Raw genomic sequence first — 20,553 nt, forward strand, 5'->3', positions numbered from 1 at the left:
ACTGTACTGAGTGCTGTTACACATCACTGTAGCAGTTCTTAGAGACCAAAAGTCAAATTTGACCTGTGACATGAAATATTTTGAGAACATTTACTTCAGAAGTGCTGGTATGGTCCTCTTAACATCTTGTGAGTCTCAGTTATCCTGGGATAATTTAGTTAAGTTAGACAAACCATGCCACACAGAAATAGAAAGCCAGTTTAGATCTGAAACTGACTTGCCACAAGGACAGGTCAGTACTGGTCCTGCTCCCAGAAACAACTTTGATCCACGTGGGTCAATGCTGAATCCAACAAAATTGTAGGATACAACATGACTCAGAGCAGAACTTTTAAAGTAGTCACTGTAACATGCTTTCCAGTTGGATACCTTGACATCTCTATTTTCCTGTACTTGGCATGATCTATAATATCCCAGTTTGTCATTACTATTGATTATACAGAGATGATTCTGCTTATAATTTGTTTGCTTTGTTTTTGAAGGTCAGCTACACTCTGGGCTGCTGGACTTCCTCCTCTTTGGCAGTTTAATTGCTGCTGTGGATCCTGTAGCTGTTCTGGCGGTGTTTGAAGAAGTCCACGTCAATGAAGTTCTATTCATCATTGTTTTTGGAGAATCACTTCTGAACGATGCTGTAACTGTGGTAAGTAAATTACATATCCCAAAGTCAACCCAACTCAAAGGGATTTCTTCTGAAGTGTGTTTTCCCCTTTTAAGAAATACTGTATTTTCTGTGTGTATCTACTCATGGGCTATTGTAGTGCAGCTCATAGTGTTTTCTGTCTTGCTTACAAACACCAGATGTTTGAGCATGAAAGCTATTTGGAGCTGGTAAGTGACATAAAATTCACAGTCCTGGGAAGGACACTTCAAATTAAGCTTCAGAGGTGCATATTCTATTTGCCTTTTCTGTTTAGGCAGGGCTTTCATGACGTAATGAAATTAGTTCCATGGATTTTAATCCTTCCTTTGCTGTTATTTTTAATGCACATACATTTTTTTTTCTCCATATTTGTGTTATGCCCATAATTTATATGGATACCTCAGCCAGTGAGAGAGAATACTCTTCAAAGTGTTTATGCCTGCTCCCTCAGTTTTACTTCGATTGGATGTTTATCAAGCAGAAATATAACAAAGAGCCAATTTTGAAAAGAAATTGTGTGACATTTTAGAAAGTTTCTGGTTTGTTTTTTTTTTTTGCAAACATTTTATAAATTTAGAAAGTCTCTAATAGACTTAAAAGTATCTCAGATTTCTACTGATATTTTTATTTTGATTTAAACACCTTTACTTTTCACACAATTTTTTTCTCCCAGAATAAAGCTGTCAATAGTTTTGTACTACAGAGCTAGTGTTCAGGGACCAGAAAGTCCTAAGGCAGAAAGATGCTATGAACCAAGTTGCTCAGCAGCTTCAGTTCACTTTTGGATCATTTCCTATTCCTGCCCTTGCCTATCTGCAAGGAAGGGTAAAACATGTTCACGAGGCTCAGAGCCTTAATGTTTTGCAGCCAAGGGAGCAAAGCACTCCAAGGTCATTGGCAGCAGCCTCATTGTTCACATGAGTTTGAAAACAACAGTATGGCTTCCAGAAAAACCTAATTGCCCTTGGATATCAGTACCATTAAAACTTCTGGGGTAGTGCCAGAAACAAATATTAAAATAAACCTCTGATGAACTCAATATCAACATCACTGGCTTTCTGAAGGAAAGCAGTTTTTATTACTGTGAAATGAACAAAACCAGTCTACAAATAAAAGAAAGTTTGATTGTTCACTGATGAAAAAACAGAAGAGCAAGTATGATCCAGAGCTAGAAAGCACAGCCTATGAAGAAATTTGAAACAGTGGAGTTACTACCTTGAAAAAGGAAAGACTAGAAGATAGAAGAAATTGGATGGTATAGCATTTTTTAAACATAAATATGTAAAAGACTACTGTTTAAAAACAAAAAAAGTAACCTGCATACTGTGAATATGATCAGAATTATCAAGTTTAGCTGTAACAAGGAAAGCTGAGAAAGCCATAGTAAAGTCTTCCCTCATCACTGGAAGAACCAAGAGCAGATTAAATCGGCATGTCTCAAAAATTATGCTCATATTAACCTCCTTAGATTATGGTATGGATAAGGTGAATTCTTTATTTTCAGCTCAATCACTGTTAGTCAATTGTTTTAAAAGTTTTAGCACAATTATTAAATTCTCTTGCATGTTCAACTTATATATGTTCAACATTCAGTATGTTATTATTAGCATCTTATTATTGTCTTATTTAGTATCTTATTTTTCTTATACACGTGAGTAAATCAATCTTTCAAATACCTGGATTTTACAGAGAGAAATGTTTTAGAAAACACATATATATGTAACAATGATTCTTATACACAGGGGACTTATTGAAGTGAGAAATGTAATGATATGAGGTGCTTATATTTGCTGTTGGTGTTGTTTTTTGGTTTTTTTTTTTGAGTGGGTTTTTTTGTTTGTTTGGGGTTTTTTTGTTTTTTTTGTTTCTTCTTGTCCCACTGCATTTCTTTTATTTTGAGAAAATATAAAATTCTCCCTCCAGACAGAATTTCCCTTAGTCAAACACAATTTCAGACTTCATAACATTGAAGCCCCATAGGAGATTACTTTAATAGGCTCAATTCAGGGGCAATTATTAAATTAGTCTACTTTTCTTTCCAGGTGCTGTACAACGTGTTTGACTCTTTTGTTGCAATAGGTGCAGCGAATGTGACGGGGATTGAATGTCTCAAAGGCATAGGTGCGTAGAAGTGAATTCTGTATCACACAATTGATGTATATCTACAGTATTTTAAACAAAATATTACTATTATCCTATTGGCAACTGTTATTTTTCAGTCCTTTCCACTGTTACTCATATTCACACACTTGTATGGCATAGGCAAATGTCTTAAGAAAATAAATAAATAAATATTCCTGGATATTCAGGAAACTTAATCAGATCTGTTTTCTTTTGAGAAGACTCAACAGATGTGGAGTTCATTTCTTGAGACCACCAAATCTGACAGCTATATATTTTTTTAAATTTAATAGCATTTCCTTAATTTTAGCCTATGCTTTCCCGCATTCCAGGAAAGTCAAGATTGCATACAGGTGCTGCCACTCCTTATCACTGATCACCGTTGAGTAATGTTTGCCAGTAACTACGAAGAAATTTTGCCTGAAAATTTAGTCACTATTTCCCATTCCAAGAATTGCATGAAACTAAATTATCTTATGAATGAATGTTTTAATAATAACTTTGTCATATTCTATAATATGCTCTGGTAGCAGCCTTTGTTTACAGAACATGGGGAAAAAACAGTACAAAGAAATGCAGTGGTTTGAATAAAAGTAAAATGGTGAGGCTTAACAGAAGTAGCCTTGTATTTCTACAGAGTGCTACATTCATGTACCATGTGCTCAAAAGCCTTGAGCCAATAAATGAATTTGACACGTCCTCCAAATTTTTCTGTGATTACTGGCCATTTGCCATCCTCTCTCTGTAAGAGAACAAGCTCAAACCACCATACTTCTACGGTTTTAAGCTGTGTTAGGTGTTTTGTTTTTCAGTGTCATTCTTTGTGGTGAGCCTCGGTGGGACACTGGTTGGCGTTTTCTTTGCATTCCTGCTCTCATTGGTCAGTCGTTTCACCAAGCACGTGAGGATCATTGAACCTGGATTTGTGTTTATCATTTCCTACCTGTCCTACCTCACAGCAGAGATGCTTTCTCTTTCTGCCATCTTAGCGTAAGTCTCTTTTTATTACTGCCTATGAAGGGGATGAGAAGGGAATATGGATTTCAAAAACATTGAAAGGAAAACCTAAATTATATGGGACAACTATTGAATATGACACTCATTAAGTTTATGCTGGATAATACTATGTTCACACTGCACTAGATTATAGTTTGCAAATACTGTCATTCAGCCTTGAAAAGGAATGCAAGTTTCCCAGTACCTGCTGAGCAACATGAGAACTCCTTTGCTAAATACAGATATGATTCTTTCATCTCTGTTATTAATAATACTTCAAACTTAAGAGTTGTCCATTTATGCTGACATCTTTCCCTATAATTTGAAACTAAAGCAATATTTTTCTAAGGCAGTGTGTGAATGTCATTATTCTCTGTCCTCTCTCTCTGTCTTGGCTGGCCAGTAAGGTTTGCCTAAATGTTGCCTATTCTGGTTTGAGTACCTCTGTGATCTTTCTTCTCTTAGTATCCACTGATTCCTGGCATACCCTTCCTTCTCAGTTCTGCTTGTCATGTTTGTAGATGATACAGTAAGTGCATTGAAGGTCTGAAAATCTTTCTGCAAACAGATCATTAGTTTAAGATTATGCCTAATGTAAACAAGGCTTAAAATTTTGCTTTGAAAGCAGTATGGTAATCTGAAGAGAATGACAGTCTGTTGTGTCCTAATGAAACGCTGTCTTCAGGCCACTTGAGGTCACACCAGCATGTATGTTTGAGACATGCTTTTTACCTAGGTTAGACTCCACAAGCACTTGTGAGTGTATCTTAGGAATTAATGCCGAGTTTTTATCACTATGTGATAGACAGATGGAAATAATATTAAATGTTGCAACAGGTATTTTCTGAACAATTGCTTCTTTTTCTAGGATAACCTTCTGTGGCATCTGCTGTCAGAAATATGTCAAGGCTAACATATCTGAACAGTCTTCTACAACTGTAAGATATACTATGAAAATGATGGCCAGTGGAGCAGAAACTATTATCTTCATGTTCCTGGGCATTTCAGCTGTGGATCCAGATATCTGGACTTGGAATACGGCTTTTATTCTGTTGACTCTGGTCTTCATCTCGGTATATAGAGTTATTGGTAAGGTGGTGACCTTCCTGTTCGTGCACCATACTGCTGATGTAATCACATATGCTTTTAGCCCTCTCCCTAAAAAAATATTTGGAGTTCTAGGTTTGTTCCTTTTAAAACATACAATTTATCTTAGTCAAATTTATTGTTTGGTTTGGGTTAGAGTAGTAGAGTAAGCTCTACAGTAAGTTCCGTCATGTGCTGAAAATATAGCAGGACTTCATTTTTGATGATGTGTGAGGATATGAGTAGCCCACCAGTCAACACAAATCATTCAGTGGCTAACCTTTGTTGACCCAGCAAATGGTATTGGCAAAATCTCCCAGTAAAATGGACTTTGTTCTTTAACTTGCAGCCTGACAAAAGATGTGACTCTTGTCAGCTGTATCTTTCCTTCAGCTCTTTCAATTTGGCACTAAAGAGATTGTCTTAAGCTAATGTTATGGTTGACTTCAGCTTTTAGGCACACAGTGATATCAGACCATACATAGCCACACTGCAGGTTCTCTGGCTTAAGAAATAATTCTCAGGGACTGATGAAAAACTTGAGTAAATAAGGCTGGGGCAGGTAGGGATTACCTACTGTCGATTTACTGGGTTTATATAAGTTTGCAAACATTTCAAAATACCAACGATGATTTGCCCAGCTATGTAGTTCTGCTGCAGTTTTGTTAAAATTGCAACAAAGGTCTAGAATGAAGTACTTGTTGAGAGTAACACACATGGCAATTTGGTGTATGTACTTACACCTGGGAATAAATTAAACCAGCTTATTTGCTTGTTTGTCTTGACTTAAATTCAAATGAAAGGTCACACATCTATCTAGCTGGCAATTTTCCTGGATTCTGTGTTCTTATTCTGTCTAGAACTCCTGAGCTGAATGAAGTGCCTAGCTCCTTGCCCTCCTTTTCTAGTTTGCAAGCATTGTTCATTTAGCTGCCTCTCAGTAACTGCTAATGTGCCTGAGGTGTTTAAGAGTTTTCCATGCCTTGCTTTTGACACTTTTTGTATTCCTCGAATGGGTGGTTAATAATACTGTAATAGATGTGATGATATGTAAATAGTAAATATTCAGCAATAACAATAAGCACCCACTAAAGTAATTGATCTTAGATATCAACAAATTACTAAATACCTGATGATATTGGGTCTTACATAATTGCAGTTCTCATTCCCTGGAGAACTCAGATTTGTTGCATTTCCAAGGTCCCCTCCTCCAGAGGCCCTCCTTCCAGTGACAAGACACTTCTCTTGGCACAAGTTCAAAGTTCTCTAAAAAGAGACAAATCTGTTTTGCACTGGTTAACAGCCCTGGCCTGCTGCAGTGGGACACACATGCCGTGCCAGTCACAGGAGGGGTGAAGCTGTTTTCCCTCTGTATGGTGCAAGTTCTGGGATGCACTGAGACAGTTAGAGCCTTAGAGTCTCCTGCAGCAGGAAGCATCTCATCCATAGGTCTGAAGACAGTGTTAGCATAACTAAACAACCCTTCATAAGACAATGACTTAAATGTAATTTTCAGTGATTTGCAAAGGGTACCACACTTACTCCCTAAATCAGTGCTGTTTTAACCCATTTCTGTTAACTGACCCTGTGCATATCACCGGTTACAGTGCTAGAAAATCTATTCTTAACAAATTTCCAAGGTCAGCACATGGCAGTGTGACACTTTCCCTGGAGTGCCTCTACCAGAGGGTAGCACTCTCAGAAGAGCTCCTGGCTCACAGTAGCAGCTTCACCTAATTCCTTTGGCTCGGTGTAAAGAGAAGGCACCAAGTGGGCAACACAGTGATAAGAGGGGGAAGTAGATGTTCTGGATTGTTACAAAGGCAGTCTGGTGGCACCATTTCTGTTACATCCATCTGGGATACTGATGTTCCATAATGGTATTTCTAGAAACACTGACATTTGTTTTTTACAGGTGTCATTATACAGACATGGATTCTTAACCGCTACAGAACTGTCCAGCTGGAGATAATAGACCAGGTGGTGATGTCCTATGGTGGACTGCGAGGAGCAGTTGCTTTTGCTCTTGTTGCACTTCTGGATAAGGATAAAGTGAAAGACAGAAACCTGTTTGTCAGCACAACTATAATTGTTGTGTTTTTTACTGTTATATTCCAGGTAATTTAACTTCTTAGTCATGTTTCTTGCAAGGAGAAGGAGTCCCCAAAAAGTACTGAATGCTTGAAGCAGTTCTCAGCTGAAGGTTGCATATTGTTTCACTGAACTGAAAGCATAATTGAATTTGTAATTTTAGTAACAAAGATCCTATTTTATGTTTTCATGTGGGACCACATGGGGCAAAACACAATTTCCTCTGTGCTAAAAATTGTTCAGTCTTAGCTGCTTGGTATTAATAGTGCCAAGTTAATATCTGATTAAACATCCTTCACCTCATATGAATAACTATAGGGAGCAGTGCTTTTAATGGGAGATACAGTCATTAAGCTGATCTACCTGAGCTTCAGTCCTTGTTTTAAAATATAGCAGCAAGCAGTGAGACAAGAAAGTATTTAAGGTCCAAACAAAATAACACTTTTTGGATGAAAAACCGGTAATTTAAATGAAAATATGTCAGTAGATAGCAGCTTGCAATATTTTCTGAAGTGTATTACAGAAAGTTTAGTTGTGCTCCCAAACTCCTGACTTGTGGTGAAATACCACATCCAGTGGCATAGGAAACACTTCTACTCTTCCACTACTATATTCTTCCTATAGGTGATATAATTTTTCACTGTTGTCTTTTCTAACATTTGTAATTGGAGTTGAGGGTACTGCATTATTTTATCTTCTAGAAGGAAGAGAAATCAACTGAGAAAGTATGAGAATCACCAAGTAACACACAAATGTGCTTTATTTCTGTTTAACCAGCTGGAGGAAAGTCTTAAGAAGACTTCCAAGTATTTATTGTCATGTTTCAATCCTTAGGGACTGACTATCAAACCTTTGGTACAGTGGCTGAAAGTGAAGAAAACTGAACACAGAGAACCAAAACTGAATGAGAAACTTCATGGCAGAGTAAGATATTTTTAAAAAACCTTATGGTGTCTTTTGGATTTTTACAGAACACCTTCAGAGAAAACAAAATTTTTACTGAAAATGTCTTTTTTTGTAAGGGAGTGGGCTATCACATTTCAAGAGCAAAATCCTTCAAACATTTCAAAAGTTGTTATAAGTTGCTGTTTCTCTTTGGTTCGAGTCCTGTGAGAGGATATTCACATGAAAGTTCTGGTCTTTCACTTGGAAATTCAATGGGGCTGGGATTACTGAGGAAACAGCACACATGGAATATGCTTCTTTCTCTTCATCTAAAAGCGGAGAATGATTGTTGATTGCTAGGGCAAAGCATGTCCAAATAAATTTATTTTTCCTCCTCAAAAGCTGTTAATTTTTAGAAAAGGTATGAATGCAGGCTTTGTAGCTTGCATATTACATGGAAAGATAGTCTGCTGCCCAGAACAGAATAATTATATACTGAAATTCCAGATTAATGACAACAGTCTCTGGATTTCTTTACCCTTTTAAAATATTTTGAAACACAAACTCTTCCAATTCACTTTCACAACACATGATAAAGTTTTCATTCAGTAAAAGAAAACATAACTTTTCAATATAAATAGAGGTTAAAGGATGGAGGACTATAAGACATCACAGAATAATCAAGGTTGGAAGAGATGTTCAAGAACATCCTGTTCAATCCATCAACACTTCACCATCATAACCACCCGTAAATCATATGCTCAGGTGCCACATCCAGACAGCTCTTGAACTCTTCCAGAGATGGCAACTCCACCACCTCTCTGGGCAACTTATTCTGGTGCTTACCACACTTTCAGTGAAAACTTTTTTTTCTGAAATCTAATCTGGGCCTCCCCTGTCACAACTGAGGACTGTTTCCACTTGTCCTTTCACTTGAGACACAGCAGAAGAGGCCAACACACACATGCCTACACCCTCCTTCCAGGCAGTTGCAGAGATTGATAAGGTCTCCCCTGAGCCTCCTTTTCCTCAGGTGTAACAACCTCAGCTCCCCCAGCTGCTCCTCACAGGATGTGCTCCAGACCCTCCCCCAGCTTCGTAGCTTTTCTCTGTACATGCTCCAGCATCTCAATGTCCTTTTTGAAGTGAGGGGCCCAGAACAGGACACAGGACTATAGATACAGCCTCACCAGTGCCAAATCAGCAGTGCTGTTTCAAACCTAGCACCTGTATATCCTGCAGTAATCATTCCAATGTTCAGAGTGAAATGTTTATAACCATGCATAGAAAAAGGCCAAATTGTACATGCAGCTGCCTTGGTTTGCATCAAGAGTTGTAAGCTTCCAGATTTCTATCAACCATCTAATATACTCGGTATGAAATTTTGCCCTAGATATTAAAAGAATGGTGCCTACTTCTACTCTGAGGGGAGTATGAACTCCTGAAACATCTAAAAAGAATCACTGGGGAAATTGTTCAACTGAAATCATCACTTACACTAATAGTGGCAGATGCACTTTATAGGGCAGAAATGGAGATGGTAAAACAAGTCCATAAAAGTTTTAAAATTGAATGTTAAAATGGGGGTTTAAATACCTTCTCATTTGAGACCCTTGTCATTCAAGAACACCTAGTGAATTTGTAAAGAACTGGTTAGAAAGTTCAGGACCTTTGAAGAAAAGCTTATAGTAGTTAGTACTTCTGTAAATGGGAAAAAAAACCAAAACCAGCCATAAAATTATGCTGCATAGTCACCTGGTCTACCTTGAAATAAATTGAACTATTTTCTAATTACATTTTTTATTTCTGTAAAGATATTAATTTCACTCTCACTTTCCTAGGCCTTTGATCACATTCTTTCTGCTATAGAAGACATTTCTGGACAAATAGGGCATCATTATCTGAGAGACAAGTAAGTAATAACCAATTTAGAATCATGAAATACTGATAGGAAATATTATCTGTACATATATATAACTTTTTAAGCCTGTGAGCTTAGGGAAAGCAAGGATGCTAAATGCAGTTAAAGAGGTTACATACTGAAAATACTGGAAATACAACAAATGTCAAAACAATATATTTTTGTCCCCTTAAAACTAGAATCTCTCCTTTCTCTTCCACAGTTAAGATTATGCCTTTGCAGATGCCTCAGTTCAAATACAGGGTCATTCTCTCAAGATTAGAGAACTGAGTATTTGCAGAAGTTTTCACCTAGAATGTCAATGCTGATTTATCTTTGTAATACTACATTTCATGAACACTATTTATGTGTGGAGGCACCAAAAATCCTCAGCTACAACTATGCTAGCTGTTTATCCTATCTCTACGAGGATGTGTTCAACACCTCTGAAAGTTATGGCAGAGGGTGCTCTGAAATTGCTCTGACAGTTTCAGCCTATTAGTCTAAAACCAATAATGAACCATCCCCTCTGTTTATACTTGATTCATCTTGAGAGAAGCAGAATTACTCAGCTGAAAGATTCAACGTTTCCTTTAAAGTACATGTGAAGAGTTACCCTTGTGATGGACACACTTCCATGCCTAGATGCATAAATGTGGAAAAAAGGACATTAAATCTGGACATCCTTAAGAGTGTTATTTCAAGTTAGGCCATTGTCTCCCTGGAGTCAGGTCATTTAATAGGTGCCAACAGCTACAGTTTTGACCTGCTAACCTCTTGCTGACTCAACATGCAAATTCCAATCCAAAAGCCAGTGGTTGTGTTAACTTTCTGCAGAGTACACCTCTAATGCTTTCTGAGAGCTGAGTCTGTTAGCTTAGGTTTAGCATTATCATACAAAACAATACAATTCCTAGGCTGAAGCTACCTTGTACTGCAGCTCAAGCTGAATTGCTCACCTGCATCCAGTTATAGAGACTTACCTCCTTCCTTTCCTTTTGCTCTTCATTCATGTATACAGTGAAGAATTTTCCTGAGGCACTCCAGACAGAACATCTTCTTTTTTTTGGTCTAAGTTTGTAGTTTACTTTTTGGGAATAAATTTCAGTAGGCTATATATAATATAGGCAAATACATCTCCAGTTTAGATAAAGTGCCTCAAAGACAGAGCTATATTTTTAAAGTGGCAGATTAGCATGTGACTTCTTGCACGTCAGAAAGTAATCCCTGTGAGCAAGAACAGAAGAAATAGCTTAATGTAGATTCATGGCTGAGTATGTGGTTTGACGACTAATGTATTTTGAATGAGACCATCTCAAGCCCGCCTTTTGTACTCTGTGTACATGAAAATTGCTGCTTCCATAAAGAAATGGCAACCCCTAGCATCCTCACTGATGGGTGCATGTGTGGCAGCCTGAATTAGAGCTTGCTGGTCAGATGTTCTGGCCAGAGAAGAGGAATAATTATCAATTATGTGAATAATATTTAACACAGAAAGGTTTAAGCAATCAGAATCAAAAGCTGTAAACTCAAAACAGCCTTTGGACGAGATGGATAGAGTCATTCTCAGCAGTAGTCTCCAACGCTGCCTCATGCCCTTTAGACGAAGTGTTGAGGAAGCCAGAAGAAAGTACAACAGCCTTTAATCTTTTAGACTCTTAAGCATGACAGGGCAGATACGCTACAATCAGAAAATCTTGGAAGAGTAAATAATTGAAAATACACATGGCTACTATCCCCAGAGCAGAGTACATCAGTGGCATGAATAAAGCCCTCTGGCAGAGCTTTTGGAAGGGCACTGTTATTATGAATTGGTTTTCTGGTCTGGCTGGCCTACAATAAAACTGGGGAAAAGCAGATTGCTTTCCCAACAAGGGAAGAAAATTAAACATAATCAGAAGTGCAAAAATAAGGTAGAATGATCTCCCAAAGTATAAAATATGTTACTGACTCTGAAATGGGATACTGTAATCATAGCACTCTTGTAGTAGTGTTGGGTAAGTGAACTGATTAAATGCTCTGTGACAGTTGCATAAACCTGTAGCAGGCTTTTCCTTGACTTTCTTTACATGCTAATTCTAACTGAAAAGCTTCAAGACTCAAATCCCTCACATTCCACTGTTCATCCTTTTTTTCAAAGTGTTTAGCTCAAAAAATATAATTTATGCTAAATTAAAAATGCTTTGAAACTAAAATTGCTTGTTGCCATTAACACAGTTTGTTTAAATTATCAGGTGGTCCAATTTTGATAGGAAATTCCTCAGAAAAATACTGATGAGAAGGTCTGCTCAAAAATCAAGAGACCAAATCCTTAATGTTTTCCATGAGCTCAACTTGAAGGATGCAATTAGCTATGTGGCTGAGGTACTTATGAACACTTGTTGACATATTATAGCATCATTAGAAATTTGATCTTTAAAATTTATATTATAACTTAAAGTTGATATATTGCAGGAGATGCCTAAAGGAAAACTATTTCCATCTCAGATCTGCTTTTTTTTTTTTTTTTAATTTTTTTTAATGTGTTTTGAGTGTCGGTACTGCTGGTTCAAGAAGCTGTAGTTCTCAAAATATTGTGCCTGATCACCAAATACTAGTATATTGTACTTACTTGACTGTACTTTTTCTGTTGCATTTTACTGACTATCTTTGTTTCTATATTCATTACATGAAAAAATACTGTAATTCTGGAGGGGTGTTGTCTTTCTAAATGTGTCAACAGGTTCTGGCTCCTGCAGGATAGTGGTTCTATGTGATGACAAATCTGATTTCAAGAAGCTCACATCCAAATGATTTGCATAAGTGGCCAAAGTATGGGTCTGCTAATCTCAATCTGCCAGGTCATTATAACATGCACAAAAAACCCCCAAAAACTAAAGGGTAACTTTAATTCAATGGAAACATCACCCCCATGTCAATAGTTAGGGTTAAATATACTACAAATATCAATTGCAATCAAAGAATTGTGAAGTTAGGGAAACTTAAGACTTGCAACAGGAGAAATTTTTAAAGGTGGTTTGAAGGAAGTTTCTGATCTTCTGCAGAAGTACTCCAGCAATGTTGCCTGATCGTGTAAGAATTCCTAATCTTCTTCAGGATGAAATTAGTCACCTTACTTCAAACAGCCACAAATACTCAGTATTGATGTAGTATAAAGGATAGTTTTAAATGAAATATTTTTAATAGTGGTCTTTGAAATTATAATCTACCCATGCCCATGATCTCCAATTGAATTAATTTGCATGGTTAGCTGATATATATCAGTTAATTTCTTTAATTTAAATAAAAATTATTAGTATGACTCATACTACTATTACTATTGCTAAACTTTTTTTTTTTTTGAGACTGAATTCAGAAAACATGATGAAATTCAGAAATTATGGTAGTATGGAAGATGGAGAATAATTCACACGATAAGCAAATTCTTCCTTTTGAGATTTTGTATATTATCTATTTGGTTTTTAAACCATCGGAGCTCAAGAACTAATTTTCTTTCTTGTGATACTTTCTAGGTCACACCTCAGAGGAAGAAAGTTGGATAATGACTTTGAGGTGGATGACCATGAAACTCATGCTCAGATTCATTGCTGAATCTGTTCAGTAGATTTGTTACAGTGTTTCTTCTCTTTAATAGCTGCAAAGGGCTTTATAGATCACTAATACATGCAGATTTAGGATCAGAATTTTTTTGATGTCTTTGATCCCATACAGTAAAGACAGATTACTAAAAGTTAGGTTAATAAATTTTTGGGAGATGAAACATAAGGGAACTGCTCTTTGTTGCATTAGTCCAAATGCTATTTCTGTATATTGTTTCTTGCACATAAATTCTATTGGGAAAATGTCTACCGAGCTTATAATAATAGAAAAAGAATTGAAAGTTCTCCAAGTTCTACAGAAGTTTTGCAACATATTTTCTTCCAGCAGAAATGAATTATGAGTTGTGAATCCTAAAGTCATTTCACCTTTGTCACTTTAATATTTTCTTCAATGATACATTGCTTTAACAACATTCTCTTCACTTTTCAAATATATCTTTGAACTAAATATCTATGAATTACAAGCTGACATTGAAATTGAAGCCATTTCTCCCAGGACAAGTAAAGACCTGTCTCCCCCAGCTGTCAATCTCTTCTGACTTGCAAGAAACTGAGCAATTTAAAAAATTATTTTATATCTTTTTCTTTGTTCAACTCTGCTGCTATGCTGCATCTATATAATAAATAGGAGTTGAGAGAGTTCAGTCTCAATCTAAGTAAATTCCTTACAGTTGAGAGGGGAGAACCTAAACCAAGAAAAATTAAAATAATCCAGAGCAACTGAAGGGAAGTGACTTAAAATACTAATGGTTTGTAACTTGTTCTGGCTAAAATTCCTTCACTGACAATATGGTACGATGCATGTATGAAACATTAAACTTGATTTGTAAAGGAAGTTAGATTCACTTGAAAATGAATGGGACAATGTTCTCCCAGAGTTCAATTTTATTAACCTCAAATTTTCTGCCTGCAGAGGCCACAGTGTATTTCATACAGTTGGAGAAATGTAGATTAAATCTCTGTTCTGCAAGGGAGATGATTTTTCTTGATTATTACTGTTTAAAATTTAGACACCTGCCATGTGATTTCTCTCTGCTGTGACTCAAAACCATAGATGGTTTCAGCTTGTGTAACCAATGTCACACAACATATACTTTTTAGCTAAGCAAGAGATTACTTAAGGTGTAGGGGAAAGTATGAAGAGATAAAACTGAACTTTTCCAGCAGTTCACTTCTGTGACACTAGTTTTAAAACTCAAAGAAAATCTCATCTCTTCAGTATCTCTTGTCATGCCATAACCTCTTTCTAATAGTCTTGTAGACTTCTGTCACCACTTAATATTTGTTGATTCCAGTCTGGTAGAGAACAGAAAACTTAGTGTTCTGTATTTGGTATTGTATGGTGTTGCGCTGATACATGAACATCTGTATGTATATCTCTATGCTCTTGGATTGCAACATTGTACAAAGTAAAACTGCAAATCTATTGAGGCACAGGAAATCACTCACCCCTTCAAAATCAATTTCTAACAGTGGAATAGATTTTCTCATTGCTTTGTTTGTTGGGAAAATGTCACTCAACGCAAAGAAACCATAAGACCAAAAAATGGTTTTTATTTGATACCTAGATACAACTCCTCCCATACTTCTTGTGCCATTTGCATAAATACAGTCTCACAAATTATTTGTATTTTGATACATATTTTGTCCTAGGTTTTTACAGCTGTAATATGTCTTGTTTCTTTCCATGACCAGGGAGAACGTAGAGGTTCGCTGGCATTTATACGTTCTCCAAGTACAGACAACATGGTAAATGTGGATTTCAGCACTCCACTCCCAGGCACAGTGGAAAGTTCTGTCTCTTATTTATTGTAAGTAATGTGGATTGACAGAGTGGTATATGAGAGGAAATTGAAACACTGCTAAAAAAATTGAAAAATGCAAATTACAGGGGCTTCAGTCACTACTTTTTTGAACTTAAATATTTTCAGCCACAGAAAATGGGTATATATGGATTTATAATGTTATATTTTACACAGTTTTTTTTCAGTAAACTCTGGTAAGATGAAGCAGACACCCACATTAGAGTTGTTTCATTTGCCTTTGGTTTTCCAGCTGTTATATACAGGGCTAGATGTTATTTCTGTGTTCGCTCCAGAAAAAGTAAGGGGAGAGGCGAGGAAGAAAATTGCCCCTTCCTTAACTTTTTGATGAATCTGTCACTGAACAGATGATGTGTCATGTAAACTGTGAAATTTACACATTTGCTACATCCCCCTGAAAGACAGTGATCTTTTCACATTTCCCATTAGGCGTTTACTCACTTATTGTCATTTAGTCAGTCCTTACTTTTCCTTTTTTTTTTTTAACTTCATCTTCTTTTCTCCTTTTTATTCCTCGTCTTCCTGTTTTTTCTTCCTCTTCAGCAATCACTGATTTTAAAAACCGCTATTTGTGGTTTTCTTCAGGAGAGAAAAAGCTGGACCAGTTTGCCTTGACATGCAAGCTTTAGAGCAGAGAAGGAAAAGTATTCGGGACACGGAAGATACCCTCGCTCATCACACCCTACAACAGTACCTGTATAAACCCAGGCAGGAGGTGAGAGCAACAGGCTAGCATTGGATGGTTTTAAAATCTAAACCTAAGAGGAAATAGGAACCAAACCTTGTGAGTGAAATTCAGGAGAGAACCCACTGCAAAATCCGCACCCTTGAGGAAGATAGGCTCTTTGTGTGATTTCTCATGTAACAACATGGCTTTTAAAAAGAACTAGTGCATTTGAAATCACTGGGGCCAGTGGAATGCAGAACTGTGTCCAGCAAAGGTTCTGATCAGGATTAAATTAAGTGTATCAACTGAAGTGATTCAGACACTTATAGGGAGAGGCTTACTTTGAATGACAGTCCAATCTTACACACTTAAAATTCCTGGACTTGTTTCATGAAGAAAAAAGAAAAATGGGAGTTTCATTAATGCCTTCAGACTAGTCTTTAGTTCATTCTTATGGAGTTGTTTACATTTTTGTGACACTGATTGAATGCATTGATTCAGGGCTTTCATCTGTATTTCTAAGTAAATGAATATTGTCTTCCCTTCCTGGCCACAGCACAAACACCTGTACAGTCGACATGAGATCATGCACAGTGAAGATGACAAACAAGACAAGGAGATTTTCCATAGGACAATGAGGAAGCGCTTAGAATCTTTCAAGAGTACCAAACTAGGAATAAACCATTCCAAGAAGTTCAATAAAATCCACAAACGAGATCGGGGCCAAAAAAGGGTAAAAATACTTTCACCAGGACCCAGATGTAGCCATCTATTATACAAACTAATGGGTGGGAAGGGTAGGGAGGACTCTGAAAGGTCCTATGTCCTGCATTTATCTCTGTCCTATAGAATTTCATTAATTTAGAGGACCTAAGCAAGAAGAGATTAAATTAGGAGGTAACTCAAGGGGCTTCTTCTCACATTCTGCACTTCTCTATGCTTTGGGACTCTTCTTCTGGGTGAGAGATTCCTGATCACTTGAAAAACAACAGACCCTGAATCATGCTACTACACTGTGGAGAGATTTTGCAGGATAGAGGTAACAGGATAGCTCTATAGCATGGAGCATTCAACCAAAATTGTGTGAAACTGAGAGGGAACACACAGCAAAAAAGGGCTAAAGTTTCCTTTCTTTTACCCTATCTGTACACAGTTCAAGTGTAGGTGGGAAATTAGTGGCAACCATATTGAGTCTCAGACAAATATTACAGTGATTTCAGGGTTATTCTGCTGGACTCATCATTTCAAAGGGTGTCACTGTCATTGCTATCTGATGACATTAGCATTTTTGGTCACTTTTTGCTTTCTTTTCAGAGAAATAGCAGTGTCATACCAAATGGAAACATTCCTTCAGAAAATCCAGTACAAGATTTTACTTTGAAGGAAAAAGGTAAAAAGACTCTCAGACTGTTTTCATTAACTGAATTTTACCAGCTACGTTGCCAGTAAAGCATCACTAAAAGATTTTGTGATATGCCATAGCAAATTTGATAGTAAAAAGGGACTTCTAGTCATAATTCATAACTTGGAGTGGTGATCTATACCATGCTTAAATGCAGTGTTTGGAAGTTGGTTTTTTAGGAATCTGGATGACAAACAAAATTTTAGTTGGCCTTTTTCCCACATTTTAAAAATATCACGTTTATATTCTGTAAACAAAACAATACAGTGGCTACAATATAAATGAACTTTCAGCTTCTGTTTGGATAAGGTAGACAGATCTGCTAACTTTTTTTTCATCACAACAGGATGTCTGCCTAAGACACCAGCCATATAAAATTCAGTAGCTGAGATTGCATTCTTATCTGAGTTAAAGTCCACTGTTTTATAAGGGTCTGAATCAGAGCTGAGGCTATGTAAGCATGATATAAGTCAAGGAGGGTGTAGCTTTGGAAGGAACACACAGTCAGAGTTGTTCCAGCACTGCTCCACCCTTCATGAATGGATCTATCACATGGGTCAGGCTTGGAAGTGTAACTGGAAGCTGACCAGCCTGGGACTATCTCTAGCAAAAGCTGGTTTTGCACTTGAAGTCCCAAATTCTTTCCTGTCTTAGCCATATTTTTGGCATTGGTGTCAGGCATGACAAGATGGGATGGGTGCTAACATGTTTGTTATACGATTTTAAAATGTGTCACTTCAAAACTGAAATGTGGTAAAAAGCCCCTGAACTAACTTTGATTTGTGTTCTTCCCTCTGTAACTTCTTGATCCCACAGACAACTCAAGTAAAATAGAGAGGGAATTATCTTTTGTCAGTAGCTCCAAGCGAATATATTTTTCCTTATGTATCTTCTTTGAATAATTTACTGAGTGTTGTTTTTGTTTGACTGAGAGGGTCAGCATGGATTGGCTCCCCAAGTGTAATATTCTAGAACTACTTTGCTTGGGAAGAGCTTTCCAAATACTCTTAAGTAGGTCATTCAATATTGTCTTATTAAAGAACTCTGCATAGAGGTGTCATCATCTACTTAAAACCAAAAAAGTTTAACTAGAAGACAGTCTTAACAAGTGGTTTAGCAGCTAGTGCAAAACTTATTCTACTGCAGCAAAAGCAGCAATGACCTCACTGGGTTTGACACTAGTCATTATACTAATGCTGGCCTGTGTCAAGTGATGAGAATCCTTGTTAAAGGTGTATTTTTGATAACCATGACAGCATCAAACCAGTAGGAAATAGCATTTTCTAACAGAACTGATACAAATCTCTAATGAAATTGCACTTTCTCTTTTTTTTTTTTTCCCCCCTAGATTTGGAATTTTCTGAATCAGAAGAAAATAATGATTATGAGACTTTGCATCTAGGCAAAGGAGTTGATTTCCTGGCTAATGTGACGAAACAAAATTTCACAGATACTCCTGCTGGTAAAAATATCTATTATCTACAAAGGTTTATTTTCCCTCAAATATAACAAAATGTACTAGAAATACTGATGAGTTAGCCTGTTTTTTTTTTCTTTGTTTGATTTTGTGATTTTATGTGTTCAATCTCAAAATACATTTTCTTAGTATTAATTTAACATAAAGATTTTTTGAATCTGGAGGTATGGAGAGTATCACATTTGAAACAGACAGTAGTTGTGAACATGACTACCTAAACCAGTTTTAAAGCCACTAATTATTTCTGGCAGCAGAAAATGTGATTTTAGAATTGTCTTAACTCACAAGACCAGTCAATACTAGTCCTCTGGAATTGTTTTTCCTCTTGCATTGGAACTTCGTTGTGATAAATTTTGTTCTTATTTCAGGCAAGATTTCTCCTTTTATATTGACAATCACATCAGATCCTTACAGGCTTATAGAAGTCACTGAAAAGGGCAGATTTGCAGCATTTCTGGAGCACTAAATGTCCTTGATTTCCAGCCCTGAAAGACTCCAAAATACCAGATTGGAAGCTTATAACAATATATAACAGAAACCATATCATATGACTTATGGAGTTATAAAATTCAGTATTTCTCTTCAGCACTTCTGTATTTAAATTTTTTCAGCATGACACTTTTTGCTTCATGTGTAATTAATGCCTACAGAAGAAAAAGGCTTGTGTCCATACTCTTGTGGCAGACAACCTTAACTGCACTTTATGCATGACACTGTTTGATGACAAGTTCTGTTTGAGTATGTATAAAGAGGCCTAGAAATGAGTGCATGGCAAGATGCAAAATGCTTATGTAAAAGCTCGTCAAACTTGGTAACTGTATGAACAGGCTCCTATATCTTACTTTTGACTGTTTCATGGCTTACCATAGCTGCCTCACACTCATCTGTTTATGGAGTGGTGAAGTTGGGGTTTTATTCACTTTTTTTTTTTATTTTATTTTTATGGATTTGATTTGAATTTTCTGCAGTTATTTTATGTTGTGGCTTTTTTTTTTTCCCTGTTTAACACTTGTGGACTGATTATTTCTTTGATTTAATTTTTTGTCTCAATATGTCCCTAATATAATTGCATTTTTGATGTGACAACTAATTTTTCTCTTTAATTGAAATCCAATATATGTCTAGCAATAACCAAGGTATATGTGTGTGTGTAATGGTCCGTGTACTGACTTAGTCACATCCATACCCCAGAGCATTATCAGCCCATTATTTCCAACAACCCTTCTCCTTTTATATAAAGCATCTTGCTGTATTATCAAGAAATTATTTTGTTTACTTTTATTTGTCACCCGTGAATTTTTTTTTTTAGGAATTGATAACCCAGTATTTTCAGCTGATGATGATCAAAGCATCTACATGAAGTTCTCACCATGGTTATCTAGTGAAGACACTGTGGTACCATCACAAAGGGCCCGAGTGCAGCTTCCATATTCTCCAGACAACTTCAGACGTCTCACTCCAATCCGGCTCAGCAATAAATCAACAGATTCCTTCCTGCTAGCAGATGGCCCAGAGGACCGACCCAGATCTTTTCTCCCAGAATCAACACATATGTAATATTTTAAAAGATATTACGGCCTTTATTTTTTTACCAGACTTCCTATCGCTCCTGACAAGTAAACTTATTTTTCTGTTTTTTCTTCTTTCAGAAAATCTCTTTCTTTCCTGATTTCTCTGTACAACTAAACTTCTTTTATTTCCCTCCAACTTAATTAACAAAACTTCTATTTTCCTTCTGCAGAAGAGCTGTTCAACTATTTGGGGTCCAATGTCTCACTACTTTTGCAGCAGATAAGGGTCCTTCTCTTTGTTTTCACTTGAATATTTTAAATGTCAAGAAAATAGTATTCCAAGTACCAGAAT

At 36.6% G+C, this 20,553-nt stretch overlaps 1 protein-coding gene across 2 annotated transcripts in view; it reads left to right on the forward strand.

The window, feature by feature from the left end:
- The window catches only part of SLC9A3 (solute carrier family 9 member A3), a 52,326-nt gene that overhangs the window by 29,123 nt on the left and 2,650 nt on the right, over positions 1–20,553 (forward strand). The window contains exons 3-16 of one of the 2 annotated variants that reach the window (XM_005525226.2): positions 483–643; positions 2,686–2,764; positions 3,577–3,754; positions 4,629–4,849; positions 6,762–6,964; positions 7,772–7,861; positions 9,664–9,734; positions 11,957–12,086; positions 15,017–15,132; positions 15,730–15,859; positions 16,368–16,544; positions 17,126–17,201; positions 18,562–18,675; positions 20,000–20,247. In XM_005525226.2, coding sequence (XP_005525283.2) covers positions 483–643; positions 2,686–2,764; positions 3,577–3,754; positions 4,629–4,849; positions 6,762–6,964; positions 7,772–7,861; positions 9,664–9,734; positions 11,957–12,086; positions 15,017–15,132; positions 15,730–15,859; positions 16,368–16,544; positions 17,126–17,201; positions 18,562–18,675; positions 20,000–20,247 — 1,994 coding nt within the window. Of the gene's footprint in view, positions 1–482; positions 644–2,685; positions 2,765–3,576; positions 3,755–4,628; positions 4,850–6,761; positions 6,965–7,771; positions 7,862–9,663; positions 9,735–11,956; positions 12,087–15,016; positions 15,133–15,729; positions 15,860–16,367; positions 16,545–17,125; positions 17,202–18,561; positions 18,676–19,999; positions 20,248–20,553 lie in introns of those variants that run through there. The other variant, XM_088054606.1, reaches the window with a different exon arrangement.

Source organism: Pseudopodoces humilis, chromosome 1 (assembly GCF_049639895.1).
Source record: "Pseudopodoces humilis isolate 2021_Gansu_Grassland_sample_001 chromosome 1, ASM4963989v1, whole genome shotgun sequence".
Lineage (NCBI taxonomy): Eukaryota > Metazoa > Chordata > Aves > Passeriformes > Paridae > Pseudopodoces > Pseudopodoces humilis.